Genomic DNA, 18253 nt, shown 5'->3' on the forward strand with positions numbered 1-18253 from the left:
AATACTTTTTACATAGATTACAAATATATAAATTTTATTTCAAAAAATTTGAAGATTCCATACGTAAATTTCCGATCAAGCTTAAATTATTTGACTCTCGAAAAATGAAAATACCACATAAATTTGGACAAAGGGACTAGTAATTTTTGACAAACTTAAAAAGATTAAAACTATAAAGTACATAGACTTAAAGGTACTAATTTGAACCTACCCTCAAACATAAGGGACCATTTTTATCATTTTCTCAAGAATGCAAGGGCTAAATTAAAATTTCCTCAAACTTTTGTCCACCAGAAAATTCAATCGCCTACCACTGAAACCGAAAAAGAAAAAAAGCTTCAATTTTTCAGGCGATTATGGCGACAAGCCTACCATGGCATCCCTTAAACCCTACTAAAACCCTACGTTTTACTAGCCGAACAACAACAAAGGTAGTCCTACCTATTCGGCAAGTTACTTATGTACATGCTTTCAGGCGGAGTGATTTTGATGGATTCGCTAAACGAGTTAGATCCGGTGAAGCATGGAAAGATGTGTGGAGGAATGCCAACGATGGTTTTGAACAGTTTTTATATGAAGCGAAGAAGACTGCGGAGCGTGTTGATAGGAGATATGATGTTTCAAGGAAAGTATCGGATGTTGCACAGTCTGCTGCTGATCGTGCTAGAGAAATTGACCGTGAATTTGAGATTACTCGGAAGTGGCGTACTTTTTCTCTTGATTTTAGATCAAATTTGCCTAGGGTTTGTTTGCTTATCCTATTTCTCCTTTATATTTACTAATAATAAGTTTTGTTTGATTCTATTGTATGCGGATAATAGTACTCTCTTTGTGTGCCCAATTTGATTAATCTTCGGAGCTGAATTAGATTAGATTGTTATGATATTACTGTTGTGATAGTACTCCCTCTGTGCTCAATTTGACTAATCTTCGAAGCTAAATTGGATTAGATTGTTATGATATTATTGCAAGGAATAACACTTGAGTCCAACGTCGGTTAAATGGGTGTGGAGCTGACGTGGGGATTATATTACCTTAGGCTCTCTCAATAACTAGCTTTTGGTGTATGGTTCTCCGTTCTCCTGTGGTTGTATTAATGGTGTCAGAGTCACCACACACAGCTGCCGGGCCTGGTGGTTTGTTATAATATTATTGCAAGGAATTGGACTTTGAGTTCCTCATTGGTTAAATGAGGAGCTGACGTGGAGCTTATATTGCCTTAGATTCTCTCAATAACTAGCTTTTGGGGTGTGGTTCTCTTGAGGTTGTATTAATGATGTTCGAGTCACCTACCACCCTCCGGGACCATCGTGTCTTGGATGGTGATGCCGGTATGGTAGTGTTTGGCTGGGGCTAACAATGTATAGCGTGCAGACGTCGAGCGTGATGGTTTGTTATGAGATTATTCCAAGGCAGTTAAATGGGGAACTGATGTGGTGGGGCTTATATTTCCTTAGGTTCTCCCACCTCAATAGTTAGCTTTTGGGGTGTGGTTCTCCTAAGGTTGTATCAAGATCAACTCCATTTTTTACAATGAAAATTTAGATACTATAAAAACTATACGAAAATTACAACATGTAGCGCCTTTTCTCATGTCAATTTGATGAAAAAATACATTTAAAAATGTTGGTCAAAGTTCAAATTGTTTGATTCTCGAGTCTCGAGAAGCGAAACTTTACAACTAATTTGGGACGGGAGGAGTAATAAATAGAAGATTGTGCAAGGATGAGATGCACAAATCCAAAAATGGTCTAGAAAGTTATTTTTTTTGGGAAGGACGCATCTATTATTGGGGTTTGTTTGGTTGGTGGGGTAAGACATAAGAATCATGGGATAAAATGTGGGATTATTTTATCTCACATTTGGTTTGTGGGTGAAGGGATAACAATCCCATGGAATGTACTAAAATGGTGGATTGGCTATCCCAGCTATCCCATATAGAAAGTGGGATAGCTAATCCCATGGGATATGCCAACTCATCCTTGTATAACCCTTCGGGAATAGATCACCTTGAGTTTCCCCAATTAATCGTGGATTTTTTCAAAAAGCTTTTAGTACTGAAACTACGGGATAGAGAGTAAAAGCTTTAGCTGGATTTTCCAACATGTTATAGATATAATATAGTACTAATATCCTTCCAATTAGTTAGTTGATTTAGTGCCATAAAGTATGTTCCTGGATCTTTTACTTCCATGCTGGACTCTTCTTCATGCCAATCAGGTTTATGGTTTCAGTGATTAGTTAATTGATTCGTAAAGTTCATTATGGATTTTTGGTTTGATGCACTTGAGCCAAGGGTCTTTCGAAAACAACCTCTCTATCTCCACAAGGTAGTGGTAAGGTGTGCATACACTATACCCTCCCCATACGGCCATGCCCTACTGGGATTTCACTGGATATGTTGTTGTTGTATTATGGATTCTTATCCATCCTATGAGTTAGTTTCATGTGAATTAGGTCAACTTGTTTTTTCTATTTCGGCTAAAACGTATTCCACCATTAGTTAATTGATTTAAGTTGGTGTTTTCAAGTTTGTTATGGGATTCCTTTTGCTCCTGCCAGTGAGCATCATGCTAATTGTTTTTTCTGTTGCTGCTGCAGTATAGGAAGCAGTTGAATGATTTTATGGATACTCCGCTGGGAAGAAGTGCTGCTGTAAGTGTTATTTGTTTTTCGAAGACACATGCAATGTGAACTCATAGCACAGTTCTTAAATACCTTAGACCACATGTCATTGATTTCTTATGACTTATAGAATTTAGATACATTTGCAAGTTGCGCTGGGGAAATTGATGAGCTGAATTTCATTTGTTCTATCCTCTATGAGGTGGAGAAGGATCATAGAAGTGTTCAGTATATGGTATTTGTTTACTTTTTCTTCTATGGACGTGAGAATAGGAACAACACTTTCTGTCATAGAAGTTTTATTTACTCTAGTAGTAAAGTTGGTATAAAGCTCGATATTCTGATTTCATATAATGTAAGTTGTTCTCAATATGCTGTGGCTGCTCGGTCATTGTAGTATATTTCAACCTTTTCATTACCCTTTGAATCATTGCAAATGCAGTTGCTAGTTCAGAGTACAGTTCCGAATGCCACAATTCTGTTGTAAAAGTCATTAGAAAAATTGCTATGAGTTGGTATCTAATTGCATTTCAGTTCATACTAACTGGTCATACATCCTTCTCCAATTTTTCTATATTGGGCTGTGGGTTATTGGCAGATATACTTCTAGAGATCTTATCATCATGAGCTTGGATATTTTCTATTCTATATTTTAAGGTAGTCATATGTATTTGAAGCTTCTAGGAGCTTTTTTTCAACATATCTTAATATCTCTGAAGTTACCTTGTTCTAAATCCAAGTCTTTTATCTTGCTCAAAATCTGAATCTTATGTGTTGTTTGCAGACAATATTCTTTCTGTGGTTTGCTCTATCAGGTTGGCTGTTTCGAATTCTGATAATTGCAACATGGGTTCTACCATTTGCTGGACCTCTTCTTATTGGGGTTGTTGCCAACAATCTAGTCGTCAAGGTAACTTTATTTCTCAATACCCTTGTGCTTAGAAGTAATTATGTATGAATTGAACTGTTGTTTGACTGAGTTTATTAAGTAACATTACTGGTTGATCCAACTCCTCAATTAATAATAAAAATAATTCAGGTTTTGGAGAAAGAGGCAGTGTAGTAAAATTTTAAATGGATCTTTGGCTTGGACATTATTCTTTTGGTAGTTGCCTCTTAAGCTAATTGACAAGCTGATGTCATGACATGATAAGCTTATATTCGAAGTGTTATATAAGCCTGATATGATGTTTATGCCCTTTTGTGTGTGGGGTGGGCGGGTGTTGTTGTATTATTGCGTTGAGTCGAGCGTTTTGGCGGTTCAATCCCACAATTGATAAGGGGAAGAAAATGAGATGCTTTCTGTAACTTTAATCTAAAAAGATGTAGAATGTACCAAAATACTCTTTAATCTTGTGGTGTTAAACATGTCACATGAAAAGTTAAATTAAAGAATTACCATAAAAAAGGAAAGAGACATACTATTTGAAACGGACTATAAAAGAAAAATAAGACAAAAAATTTGAACGGAGGGAGTAATAAGTGTGTTACCATCATTAGACTGTATTTGTTCATTTTGAATGTTCTACAAGGGAAAAAGCTAATATAGCAATTAGCAGCAGAACACAACAAGTGGGATTTTCTTATAGGAGGAAGAAGTGCTAAGTTGTGGCTGCCTCCTACATCTTCCTCCACTACATACCAGTGTTGTGAAAAGCGTAAAACGCAAAAAAACTCTAAGGCCCATTGGGGTTTTAAGCACAAACAAAACACGGGCTTTAGTGAAAAAAGGGGGTAATAGAGAAAAAAATACAAATATTTATGTGTAGTCTTAAGACTACTAGGTATGATAAAAAATTCTCTAACAAATAGATGGACAAACAAATTGAAAAAATTATGATAAAATGAAACATCAATTATTTAGTGTCGCCTCTTTAGGTTTACGTTCATTAGCAAGGGAAAGTATGCCATATAGCCTTGATGACGACACTAAAGCGCTCAACATGTTTTGTGCCTCTCTTTAGGGCTTAAATGCACCTTCGATAACACTGTTACATACAGATAATTGGCACATTCTTGAGTCTTAATTCTATGCTTATGAGCTACATTGTGAGAAAATGCTGTGTTGCTACGATGACTAGTTTGCAGCTTTCATCCCATTGTCACACGTCTTGTTTATCCGTGCAGGGTCAGTGCCCATCTTGTAGGAGGCAATTTATCGGAAACAAGAATTCAACGGTTCGCTGTGCCAACTGTGGAAATGTTGTGTGGCAGCCGAAAGGAGACGACTTCTTTTCTAGAGGCAGTCGAGGAGGTTCCACTCCTTCAAAGTCCCAACCAGATATTATTGATGTTGAGTTTGAAGAAAAATAGGTATACACCGGAAAGCATGAACGTCATACGAAAGAGTAGAATATTGTATGATGACAGGTAAAACCCGAAGGCTATTCCCATCCCTGTCGCCGGTGATGCCAATCATCTGTCCTTTCTATGAACACAGAAACAGTAGAATGTTGTATAATGCTATCATTTTATTTTTCACTTTTTCTCCCCCCTTCAATGTATTTATTTTTTTGCTCTTCCCTGTTAGTGATTACAACTTTACTGGTTAGTTTGTGAAACTTTAATATATACATTTGGAATGGAAACTATAGTAGCTGCATTCTACTAATGATGTATGATTTTGGAGACTATCAACTCATTCTGTAATTCTGTTGATGAGAAAAAGTATAATGGGGTCAAATAAGTTACATATAATACCGACGAGAGGGAGTTGCTCAAATGGTAAGTACCACTCACTTTCAATCCGAAGGTTGCGAGTTCAAGTCACCAAGGGAGCAAAAGGGGTGGGAGCTCCTAGGGAGGGTAAAAAAAAAAAGTTACATATAATACCCTTGAATATGAGCTTAACTGACATTTATGTCTTTTAACTTTTTATGTGCACAAATAGACATTTAAATTTGTATAAAGTTGAACAAGTAACATTTATGTCTTGTATTTTAAAAAAAAAAATCAAACTTCAAGAAACAATTGTAGCTAAACTTGAAATACTTTGCTGATGTTAGATATATTTTAAATAGCGGTCCAAAAAGTGGTTACTGATGAACTTCAGCCATAATTATAGCAAGAAAAAAGGGCCAAATATTAAATACTACAACCCATATCTCCTGCAGCTGGCTTGAACATTCAATACCTTTTCTACCTCACCCTTAACTAGTGGTCTCAAGTTCGAGTCTCGAATATGGAGAAAATCTAGCTGAAAACGTTATTTTTGAATCGGCCCTGTAGTGCACGATTCAGATTTAGTAGGTAAATTTTTTTTGTTCTTTCTTGATTTGTCGAAATAGACAAGTAAAAAAAGAAAATTGAACAAGTAATTAGGAACAAAGAGAATGTTTACTTAAGAGAGATGTAAGTAAAAAAACACGATAAGTATTTTGAGACGGAAAAGTAGTACAGAGTGCTTATGGGTGTCAGTGTTTTCCATCGTTCAGTACATTGAGTCAGAAAATTTTCAGACATGCTCCAAAACCAAACCAATGAAATACTAACAATTATAATAAATTAGTACTAATAGTGACCAAGCTGTCATGCATGTCTTCAAAATATTGAATTATTATCATACTCCATTAATGTACCTACATTTGTGACAGGTGACTTTTTCAAGATTCCAAGATCATGACATTACTGATTATGTTGGTTGTGACTTACTATGTTGTAAGGACAAACTCCTTCTGTCCCTAATTACTCGTTCACTTTTAAAATGATATATCTATTAAGAAAATAATTATTAATATAGTGAGTTTATCATTTTAACCCTATTAATTATGAAGTGAATGAATTAAAATTTAAGATTTTCAAAAAGTTTTACATTTTTCAAAGTAATTAATTGAGGATATAATAGGTAAATTTTTTTATACTTTCTTGATTTGTCAAAATGGACAAGTAATTAGGGACAACTATAAAAGAAAAAATGAACAAGTAATTAAGGACATAGAGAGTATCTTGCTAGTATCTAATACTCACACATTTGTTTGTCTTCTCTTGTTGAAATCATATTATGACAACGAATACTGATTACTTGAAACAGAACAGCAGTTTGTTCGTACCTCGGTTATTTCACCATTAGATACTTGTTACTTGTGTAGACCAGCTAATTCGTATCTCAACCATATGACCATAGGATACATGTTACTTGTACGGATAGGCTTGTCTTTATCTCAACCAATTCACCGTTAGATACATGAATACTTATACGAACCAGCTTGTTCGTACAAGATCCTCGTCTATTTCATCATCGGATTACTTGTTACGACTGTCACTAGTACCTACAAGCTTGTTTGTATATCCTATACTATTTCACCGTTCGATATATGTTACTTGTACGAATCAATTTATTCGTACCTCAACTATTTCACCACCTGATATACATCACTTATGCATATCAGATTATCTATATCTTAATTAATTCACCGATACATATTACTTCTCATCAACATAAATTCCAAGGAAGTAGATGCTAATATTTTTTTATATATAATTTTCACTCACTTCATTTACCGTTCCACCTTTGTGCAATAAAAGGCTAAATGATTGAACATAAGCAACAGAGAAAATTAGTCAAAAGTGATTAATTAAATTAATGTTAGAGGAATTAGAATACTCTAAACTTCTTGTCCTATATACACAATTACACATACTTCATGAAAAGGACCACTAGAAACAGTGGTGCTTTATGGTTTTTCTGCAATTACTATTTCCAAGAATTGAATGGAGCCCCATAAATTAACACCAACCAGGTCCATCATAATATATAATGAAAAAAATCTGCCTTTATAATTATGTTGTTGAGATTTTATAAAATTTCTACGGAATTATGTTGTTCAAACTCTTTAAAATTATTAGTATGTGTCGGATTCTTTGAAACCCATTCATTCAATAGAACTGACATGAGAGTGACAATATTTTTTAAAGAGTCCCACTCGTATGTTGCTCACACTCTTAAGAATACTATTAGTGTGTCAACCGTCGAATCATTCTAAACTTATAGTATATTTTTAGAGGATTCGATATGGATGTAATAATATTTTTGGAGAGTCTGATACCAGATGTAAAAGCATTCGACACATTTGTTGCTCCGACTCTTAAAAATATCATTGAATGTGTGTTGGACCATTTAAAATCTATGTTATTTTAAGAAAACTGATATGAATGCAAGAATATTTTTGAAGGGCTCAACACGTATTGCAATACTTGTATAAGAGTAAAAGCGGCACAATGCACTAAACTCCCACTATATGCAGACTTCGAGAAAAAACCAGACCACATAAGTTGTACCTAATATTTGTGCAAGCAATTGTTTCCGCTGTGAGTAGTGAGTATTCACCAAAAAAAAAAAGTGAGCATCTCACTTTTGGATACATAAAGTGTCTTTGGATGCTGATCTTTGTCAGCAAGCAAGAATCTGACTAATTCTGGGAGGCCCCATGAACTCTTAACAGTGATTTTACAACATCATGAACCAAGCACAAAAGTTTGACACTACAAAAAAGGTGATATTCTTGTTTTAAACGGACTAAAAACGAAAGTAACATAAACAAATTGAAACGGGGAGAGTAACTCGTAAAGATCTCAAAGAATTGAAAGACAAATGACAATGAGTGGAAAATTTGTTCTTCATCAAGGGTCAAGCAAAAAGCCTATTTTGTACTACAAATTGAAAAACTTTTCCAGTGGAAAATGAGAAAACATTGCATAAAGCAGCAAACAAAAATATTGGACTACTGTACAATTCCCCTTGTGTTAGGTAACAACACAAATGAGAACTCAAAATACCAAAAAACACAAGAGGTGAAAATTGCATTGTTGCCAATGCCTTTGTGTCCTCTCATTTTCATTGTTGTGTAGGCTCAATATCCTTAAGCAGTCCAACTACTTGATGCATACTTGGTCGTTTCGCGGGAACTTCAGCTGTGCATAGATAACCGATTTTCAAGGCTTCTAGTATTTGTGTCTGTGATGCAGTTCCACGAATTTTTGGATCGATAACTCTTGATCCCTCGTTGTTCCTTACTAATCCTCTAACCCAACCAACCAAATTCGCATCATTGTGTTGTGGATAATCATCTTCAACTGGTTTTTTCCCGGTAATTAGCTCGAAAAGGATGACTCCAAATCCATACACATCTGACTTTGGTGTAGGATATTTAGGTGAGCTGCTCTCTGGATGAAGAAATTCTGGGGGAATGTATCCAGGTGAACCGCGAGTGATCTCATCCTCGGGTCCCGTGCCAAAGATTTTGGCCAATCCGAAATCGGATAGTCTAGGCTCCAAGTTCATATCAAGATAAACACTGCTGGCTTTGACATCTCTATGTATAATGGGAGGTGAACAACCATGGTGTAGAAATGCAAGTGCTCTAGCAGTGCCAAGCGCGATTTTGTGCCTAAATCTCCAAGTGGTTAACAATCCTTCAGAACCAACATTCTGAATACTGTTATTATCATCCTCCTCTTCCCACGTGTCCGTGCTCCAGTCTTCAGTAGTAGTTCGAACCCCGAGTGGCAAGTCATGAAGCAAGTTCTGCAAATTCCCGTTCTCCATGTAATCATAAATGGCAATTCTTTGCTCACCAGCCAAGCAGTATCCTGTCAATGGAACAAGATTAGGATGTTTTATCCGGCCAAGATACTCGAGCTCTCTTGCAGCTTCATGGTCTGTCATAGTGGAACCATGAACAAGAACTTTCACTGCCACATGAATGCCACCTGGTAAAAAGCCTCTATAAACAGGACCAAACCTCCCTTCAGCTAACAATGTGCCTCGATCGAAATTAGAAGTTGCAGATAAGAGATCTGCAAATGTGAAATTCAACAGTGGCTTCTCGAAAATCACAACAGGCACTGAGTTTGCTTGCTTAACATCAGCAACCCAAGTTGTTGAATCAGTCTGGAATGAAAAAGGACCAGAAATAGTCTGTTCTTCCTTGTAAGAGTTCTGTTTAACCGCCCATATCGTGGTTTTCCTTCGACAACCAAATGCCAAGAACAGTAAACCAAGAAGCAGAAAAACCATAGAGAAAGTTAATGCCAAAGCAAGTTTAAGTCCTCTGTGTTTCGGAGCTTTCTTGTGGAAGAGAGCTGGGTTGGCAGCAATAGGACATCCATTTGATGACCCGATAAACGCCGAAAGGAGTGTTTTAGGGGAGAATTCAGTAGCACAAAGAGTTAGATTGTTGTAAGAAAAATTGAACCTTTCCATCCTTGGAAGTATCTCTACAAGTGGCAATGGGATATCACCAGTCAAATTGTTGTATGAAACATCAAGAACCAGGAGATTTCTATTGCTCAGCGGAGGAATGCGTTTACTAAGATGGTTTTTGGATATATCAAGGATTTTCAAGCGACTCAACGACGAGAGCTCTTGAGGAATTTGGCCAATCAAACTAGTTCCAGACAAATTCAGATACTCTAAGCTAGATAACATATCAGTTTGTGGAAATTCTTGATGTGAAAATCTATTATCTGCAAGATTAAGGTATAGAAGATTTCGAGCATTCTTTAATTCTCTAATGATCCCTCCACTAAGGTGATTCTCAGATAAATCAAGATAAACCAAATGAGACCAATTGAAGCTGGAACTGAAGTTTACCTGAGAAATGTGACCATCAAACTGGTTTCTACTCAAATCAATCACTTCCAATGGCCCCTCAAAAAGACCAACAACAGAACCCTTAAACAGATTGCCTGAAATATTGATATGAGTGATTGAACCCATTCTTGAAAAATCTGAATCTTTACCAAGAATCTCATTTTCTGCAAGATTCAAGAACTTGAGCTTGTGAAATGTAGAACCAAAATCATTAGGAAAACCAGTGAGTCTGTTTTCTGAAAGATCAAGGGATTCCAAAGAATGACAGCCCAAAATTCCAGAAGGGATTTCTGAATCAAACAAGTTCTTACTAAGATTAAGAGAATGCAAACTTGAAAGGGAGCTAATGGCATCTGGGATTTTCCCAGAGAAATTGTTGACAGAAAAGTCCATGATTTCAAGACCACCAAAATTGCCTATGTTACTTGAAAGGTCACCAGAGATATGGTTATGTGAGAGGTTAAGGTACTTTAGTGAACCTAAACTCCATATATCAGAAGGCAAACCAGTGAGTTTATTGTTGCTCAGATCCAAATACTTCAGCTTTGTGAGTTTACCAATGGTGTTATCAGGAATCACACCAGATAAACCAAAACTTTTAGCTGTCAAATTAACAACATTTTCATCCTTGGAATCACATCCCACCCCTTTCCAAGAACAAAAGTGAGCTGAAAAGTTGTGAACTTTAGCAACCCCCATCTTTTGAAGAAAATCAGACACAAAAAATCCATCAGTGTTTGGCTGTTGGCAAAGCAAAGGCCTAAAGAACACAGTCAAAAGCAGAAAAGAACCAAGAATGCCTATTCCCATTTGTAGATAAGGCTTCAACTATAAAACTCAAGAGTGTAAAAGAAAGAAGCAAAACCCTCCAAACAACTCCAAAAATCTCCCTTTTTCAGAACTCCAACACCATTTTTACCACAACCCCACAAAGCCAAAAGTTCAAGAAGAGTACACTATTGACTAAGAAAGCATAAAAATCAAATCTTTCTTGTGAGAAAATGAGAAAGATAAGACTTCAACTGTAAAACTCAAGAGAGAAAAAGAAAGAAGCAAAAAAAAATCCCTCCAAAAACCTCCCTTTTTTCAGAACTTTAACACCATTTTTGACACATAAAAGTTGTTCTACTTTCCAAGAATCAGCAAAACAAACACTTTCAGCAGAACCCCACAAAGCCAAAAGTTCAAGAAGTATACACAATTGGCTCAAAATGCATAAAAATCCAATCTTTCTTTAGAAAAATGAAAAACAGCAGCTCAGAAGATAATGGAATTTCAGAGGACAACTAAGATTTTTGGGGTTTCTGGAAGAAAGAATGAATAATGTGAACTTACCTTGTCTGACCTCTGCATGAAAAAGCCAACAAAGAAAACAACACCAAAACATAAATGCTTTGTCTCTGTGTTTTCAACTAGACAAAAGAAAGTTCAAATTTTTTATCATAAAAAATGAAAAAAAACACAACCAGGAGAGCCTAATGAAGCTAGTAAAAATCAAGAAACTTTATGGTAAAAATTGACAGTGTTTATGTGTTATGGTCAAATATTTGGGGGTTCATAAATGAGAAATTTTTGGGTTGGTGAAGTTTTGGAGTAAAGGTGTTGGATGAGAATTCAATGATTCTGCATTATGTTCATTCATTCATATCATCATTTTACTTCATAGCAAGTGGTAATACATACTTATGATCCTCTTGAGTCTTAAGTATTATTAATACTATATTCTAAAGAAAATAAAGTAATTACTTTTGGCTACTTTAAATCAATATTTATTTCATTGAAAATTTGTATGTAGTTACCTTATAGGTGATATGACTATTTATATATTCGAGAACATAGCGGACGTAGAGCTTATTATTATTTCGTAGAGGTAGAGAATATTGATTTTGAAACACTTTTGGTTCAAGTGCAGCAAAATTCAAATACAAATAAAAATTGCAATAAGACAACAAGATGCAATCACCAAACACAAAATTAAAAGATTTAAATTATACAAAAATATTATAGGTTATAGGAGAATTTTTTTTAATATCTACATGTTGAAAAATGTATTTTATAATATTGATCAGAATTCACATAATTTAATTTGGAATGGGGAGTATTTTTTTTTACACTATTTTTTATTATATAAAAAACTTTAAACTCTAAATTAAAATAGTAAATAATGGAAATCAAACTTTAAATAAATGGTCTTATCACTTTATGAACACTTTTGTCATAGAGTTAAAAAAAAATAAGAACAAAAGACTTTCTAATATTAAAAGAAGAGTTTTACCTAAACTTATTTATGGCTATTTAACAAGGAGAGATTTTCAATATTTCTTTACTAATTTTGGTCTTATATTCTTTTTGACCTTTTTATTTTTTATTTTGTACTTCAAATTTTGGAAGATCTATAGCGAGCAATAATTGTGGAAATTTTGATTATTATTATCTTTTTGTTTGGATATTTTAGTATTTGATGTAATTTAAACAATTCCGTGAATAATTGCTTAAATTTTGCTTCTTACGTACCCTATAATAGTGGAGTAGCTTATTATAAAATTTATACTTTACTTCCAATAAAATAAAATAAATTATACTTTACTTTTTTATATTATATTTATAATTATATTTTATTTTGTTCAAACTATTCATTCATCTCATATTATTTATCGCGAATTTTAGAAATAGACAATATTAATTATTTTGTTCTCGTTTTATTTTTAGTGATAATTGTTCTTAAACTACAAACATCTCACTAACATAAATATTTAATAAAAACATGTTATATTTGGGATATAAATGAGATTAAATTAGTCCAAATAACTTCTTCTAATTATTTTTAAAAAAAAAACTAAAAAAAACACGATAGATAATTTAATACTTTCTAAATAACATTATGAGTCATGGGATACGTGTGATATGCAAACAAACACAATGCTGATCAGTTCATCCAACTACATCACTAAATGCATCTTCATGTGTATTTTCTTTATGTGTTTTGTCATTTTATTCAAATATCCTTCAAAGGCCTATATGATTAAAATAATACAATTAATTTTCAGTTTATAAAATTATATAAAAATAACAAAGTTAACCAATTTTATTGGATTGTCAACTTACCACTATAAGTAACTTTAAGATTTCGAATTTAAAATTAGTGGGTTCAATTGAAACAAGCAAATAAAATTGTAGTTTTACTGTAACCCTTTCATTATTTAGATTTGGAAGATCATATCATAAGATTGAGATGTAATTTTATTTTTAATATGGTGTTATTAATTACCTTTATGACAGAAAATAGTAGGAATTAGTTAAAGGTAATTTCTACTATTGATGACCAACACTACACCTAATTCAAGAATTTTTTTTTGTTTAATATAATAACTCAAACTAAAATGGTAGTATATATATATATATACATATAACTAAATTTTATCCAAGAAAAGCAAATAAATCAATGAATTAAAATGATCTCCTTATTTGGCTCTTTAATCAAACTACAATGTAATTGATATCTAATTACCATATATTTCCTAATAATTAATTACTTCTCCCACAAGTTTAATCCCATGCAATTAGTAAATGAAATCATTATCTTAATTTTCCTTTTTCATTTTACTTCACATTTTCATTTAATCAATTAAGATATTCTCTGCCTTTCCTTCCTGTAATAATCCAATTAAAAAAAATCTAGTGAAATGCATTATCAAACACAAATTTAACTTCATTTTATTTTTTTAAAGTTTAATCAAAATTTATGTCCAAACGTGTACGAAGAAAGAAAGTGAAAATTTCATGAGGTATTTATTCGTCATTATTGTTTAACTTATATTTTGAAGCAACTTCAAACATGAGGTGTCAAATATGAATTTAAGTTCGAGCATTTTTTTGTGAAGTTTAAGCAAAAATAATTAAATTTTAGTCATATATATAATTGATATGTAGTCATATATAGCTAAAATTCAGATAAAATAACTTAATTCAACCACATACCAGTCGTAATTGATATGATTCACAAAAATAATTGAACTTTAATCATACTTAAACTTTAATCATATTAATTGCATATCTATAATCAAATCCAAAGTAAATAGATTTATATGTTTTTTATGCACCATAAATATAACTCAAATAGTGATATCAAAATCCAGTATTTTATTCAGTGCTTGATATTTATATTGGAGTTTGATTAATTTGAATTCACATCAGTAAATTTAGGGGTTTAATCTCTCCCTAACAAACACGACTCTATATTCAGAGGGATTAGAACCTGAAACATCTAATTAAAAATGAAGGAGTACATATGGAGCTCGATTAAATTCAGACTCGCTCCTGAAAGTATAGGGGTTATATCTCTCCCGAACAAAGACGACTTTGTATCCAAGGAGATTTGAACCCGAGACCTCTAATTAAAAATGAAGAAGTACTTACCAATCCACTAAGGAAACACATTAACTAATTAATTAAATTAAGAGAAGAAAACTAATAATTTAAACTCATAATTTGGCTGTTTTTGTACCCAACCCACTGACTATGTATGACACTGTTTTGGTCTACAAAATATTCTCTGAATTTTGACTGACACATAAATAAAAACTATTTTTAATTCCTGTTTGTTTGAAAAATTTAACTCATTAAATACTATAAAAAATATTAGTTGAGTGTAAAATGAATTAATATATCAATTGATGAATATTGAATTTTACCTAATTATCTATAATATGATAATAACTTTTTTTTATGCCAACTATTTTTTTTGGAGGAATATTAGACAGATTATATTTGGAATATAACTACTGGAATAGGTTGCTGTCTAAATATTTTATGTAAAATAAAACGAAAAAAAAAAGCAAGGAAATATAATGTTGAATATCAAGTTGTCAAATTTATACCTTAATTTGGTCGGGAGCTAAGAGAGATTGGAAAGGTTTAAATAAGAGTGTGCCTAATGGACTTATTTTTTAAAAATAATAACAATGTACTCAATGTAATTCCACAAATAAAGTCTGAAAAAGATGGTTCGTACGTAATTTTATTCTTATCTTATGAAGGATAGATACTTTGTTTCCAATAGATTCTCCCGCTTGCTTTGCAGCACGATCCTCATACAGAGTCGAACTCAACTTAATTAAGGCATAACAAAATCATTATAAAAAAGAAGGTATTAGTAAAAAAATAGTGTTAAAAATAATGGAGAAATAATAATAATAATCATTATATATAATAAAATAATTATAAAAATGAAAATAACAAGTAATTGACTTATTTTTTGCTATTCTATATAATTTAAGGTTCAACTAATAATTTAATTTGATGTGACGGATTTATCCTCATGTGAGGTTTTACAATTGATCTACAAACAACAACCTAAGAACTAAATTTTTTATTTTTTTTTAATATAAAAAGAAACAGATCAATTCTTTATAGTATGAACACAAAATACATTTTCTTCTATGTCGTTTTTTTTCTAATTATAAAATGAATGGTGGAAAAAGGCTTTTCTTTTTTTTTTTCTTTTTAAAAAAAGACAAAAAGGAGAAAATATGGGTGAGAATTGTACTTTTATTGACTTTAGTTCCAAAAGAAAATGTCCCCCAACTCTATGTAGGGTGAAGTTAGTGACGTAGTGAGAAATTTTAATAAATAGATTTAAAATATAAAAAAATAAATACATAAAAAATTAACAAAATTTAATATTTACTATATAATAATAATAATTTTAATATTACATATTTAACTTATTAACAATGAGATTCAGATTAAATCCCTTGTGCACCCTAACTTGATCCTCGGTGTGACTTAGTAGTCATGAAGTCAATGCAAACAATAGATGTTAAGTGTAGAGCTATAACTTTGCCTATGGTTCGATACAGTTAATAGGTTTATCTCAACTTACACTTGTATTTTTTTTAAAAATCACGTTATATATACAGATAACTTATCAAGAACTCAATAAGCTGTATTTCTAAAATTCTAAATTTATAAATTTAAAATTGTAGCTTCGCTTCCGATCTTAATGAAGACAGAATATTAATTGATTTCCTCGTATTCATATAAATTTTGATGGATAAAATTATTCGATATTTGTATTGGTCGGAAAAGTCTCCCCACTTTCCAAAATCTTCTTGATGTTCTATTAATGGGAAGATGGTGCTCTCTTTTTTCACCTCAAATAGTAAACTTTGTGATAAGGACTTAGCCACATTGTGGGCTAAAAGGGGACCACTTATTATAAAAGTCATTAACTTTGTGGGCCAAATTAGTCAAAAGAGCAAGTTTTGTGGTATATTTGTCACATCATCAAGTTAGGGATTGTGATTTGTAAGTAATGTTTGTTGTTCAAACATCATAGGTTTAGGTTAATATCAACATTTTTGAACTTTATTTTGTTCTCTAATGTATTTAGTCTTTGATTTATTTGAGTTGTTTTGGACCCCACAAGCCTAATCATTCCACAAATGTCTTTTTAAAATCTTGACTATTGGTTTCATAATTGGTAGTTTAGTCCAATAAAAATGTTTTTTTTTAAAAATAATTAGTGGACATTAGTCACATTCTACAAATAAAAAAATAATTGTAGTATGAGGAGAGTTAAGAGTACTACTTACCTACGATTCTATTTAGTAAATTTTTTTATTAAAATTCAATTAATCAAGATGAGGCACATGAGGTCGATCCATGTTGATTCAACTCAATAATCAAGTATAACACACATAATAAATTTAGCGATCGAAGTTATTTGAATTCACCATTTTCGTATAATTTAAATAAGTACAATCATAAAAGTTATGAAAGAAAAGAAGTTAGATCAAACTAGACCAACCCACTTGGAGAAATCAGACGGCTCGTAATCCTAAGCTCGAGTAGGTTTCACTATTTCAAAACATGATTCGATTAAATTGAGACCCATGTTGAGATTGAATCAACCGCATTAAACCTAACTTTATCGGGTCGATTTATTTCAATTTGACTCAACTATCAAGTATATATAACACACAACACATGTATAAATCACGAGATATATCAAATTTCACGATGAATTCTTTACTATCGATCTCTATTCAAAGAAAAAATCACTTCTATTTTACAAAGTAAAAATTCATTCTCAGTCAGTACTAACACCAAATCAGCAATAAATGAAAAAAAAAATGTCTTACATATCTCGATTTCTTTCTTAACCATCAATAAATAATATGCATTCTCACTTAAAATTTACTTGCTCAAATTATATTACTTGATAGAGAATATAAATATCGAGTGCGGATAAATATTTACAACCCCACCCCCACCCCCCACCCTCCTCCAAAGGATGTGGGTGGGTGAATTTGATCAAATGTGAGCACGCCAATACCGACAAGGGAAAAACTAGTGGGGAGTTTAATGATTTGCATTGATTGAGGGGACGAGATGAGTAAAAAGAAATCAATCAACACCTTTTTAAAAAATTATTATTTGCTTTCCTAGTCCCCACTAACATAAATAATTACAATTTCTATCTTTAATTATTAATTTTTTTTATTATATAGTTTCATTCATACATTATGTCACATGATATTGTTAGCCTAACGTATTCTTCACACCACCGCTTGTCTATTTCCTTTCCATGCAATTTTCATCAATACCACTTTATTAATTAATTTTTTATTTGGTATTTGATACTCGTATTAGATTTGATTAATTAAAATGTTTATCAAATTTTTTTATATAAGAGATGAACCACTCGCTAAAAAATAATAATTGTACACTAAATTCAAATTCGAGACTTGAGATTAAGAATAAAAGAGTGCAATACACTCCACCAAGAACTTGTCAATACTAAGCAATTATTGTTATTTTTTGGTCTTCTATTCGGTATTTGGTATTCCTATAGAGGTTTGACTTGAATTCGCGTCGAAAAATTTCAAATTGAGGTAACGCCTCTCAATAAAGATAATCATATATTTTGAATTTGAACACATGACTTCTAATTATGTATGAAGGAGTACACTCCATCACAACTTATTGGCGAAAATTTGTTCTTGTTATTGTTGTTGTTGTGGAGGGGGGGGGGGG

General features: G+C 32.5%; 2 protein-coding genes across 2 annotated transcripts; one reads left to right on the forward strand and one right to left on the reverse strand.

Moving 5' to 3' along the window:
- The first annotated feature begins 290 nt into the window (after positions 1-290).
- LOC102589298 (uncharacterized) lies at positions 291-5262 on the forward strand. Its single transcript, XM_006343593.2, has 4 exons — positions 291-743; positions 2602-2655; positions 3410-3535; positions 4753-5262. Exons 1-4 carry the CDS (start codon positions 357-359, stop codon positions 4936-4938), a joined length of 753 nt encoding a protein of 250 aa, XP_006343655.1. The 5' UTR covers positions 291-356; the 3' UTR covers positions 4939-5262.
- Positions 5263-8222: 2960 nt separating this feature from the next.
- LOC102589629 (probable LRR receptor-like serine/threonine-protein kinase At2g24230) lies at positions 8223-11927 on the reverse strand. Its single transcript, XM_006343594.2, has one exon. The coding sequence runs from the start codon at positions 11024-11026 to the stop codon at positions 8459-8461; it is 2568 nt and encodes an 855-aa protein (XP_006343656.1). The 5' UTR covers positions 11027-11927; the 3' UTR covers positions 8223-8458.
- Between the last annotated feature and the right edge of the window lie 6326 nt (positions 11928-18253).

Source organism: Solanum tuberosum, unplaced genomic scaffold (genome assembly GCF_000226075.1).
Source record: "Solanum tuberosum cultivar DM 1-3 516 R44 unplaced genomic scaffold, SolTub_3.0 scf00047, whole genome shotgun sequence".
Classification (NCBI taxonomy): Eukaryota; Viridiplantae; Streptophyta; class Magnoliopsida; order Solanales; family Solanaceae; genus Solanum; species Solanum tuberosum.

Excerpts from the sequence above, each read along its gene's own strand:
- LOC102589298 (XM_006343593.2), top strand. The coding sequence starts at position 357 with ATGGCGACAAGCCTACCATGGCATCCCTTAAACCCTACTAAAACCCTA. Across the intron at positions 744-2,601 it reads TTAGATCAAATTTGCCTAGG|TATAGGAAGCAGTTGAATGA; the intron begins GTTTGTTTGCTT and ends TTGCTGCTGCAG. Across the intron at positions 3,536-4,752 it reads CCAACAATCTAGTCGTCAAG|GGTCAGTGCCCATCTTGTAG; the intron begins GTAACTTTATTT and ends TTATCCGTGCAG.
- LOC102589629 (XM_006343594.2), bottom strand. The coding sequence starts at position 11,026 with ATGGGAATAGGCATTCTTGGTTCTTTTCTGCTTTTGACTGTGTTCTTT.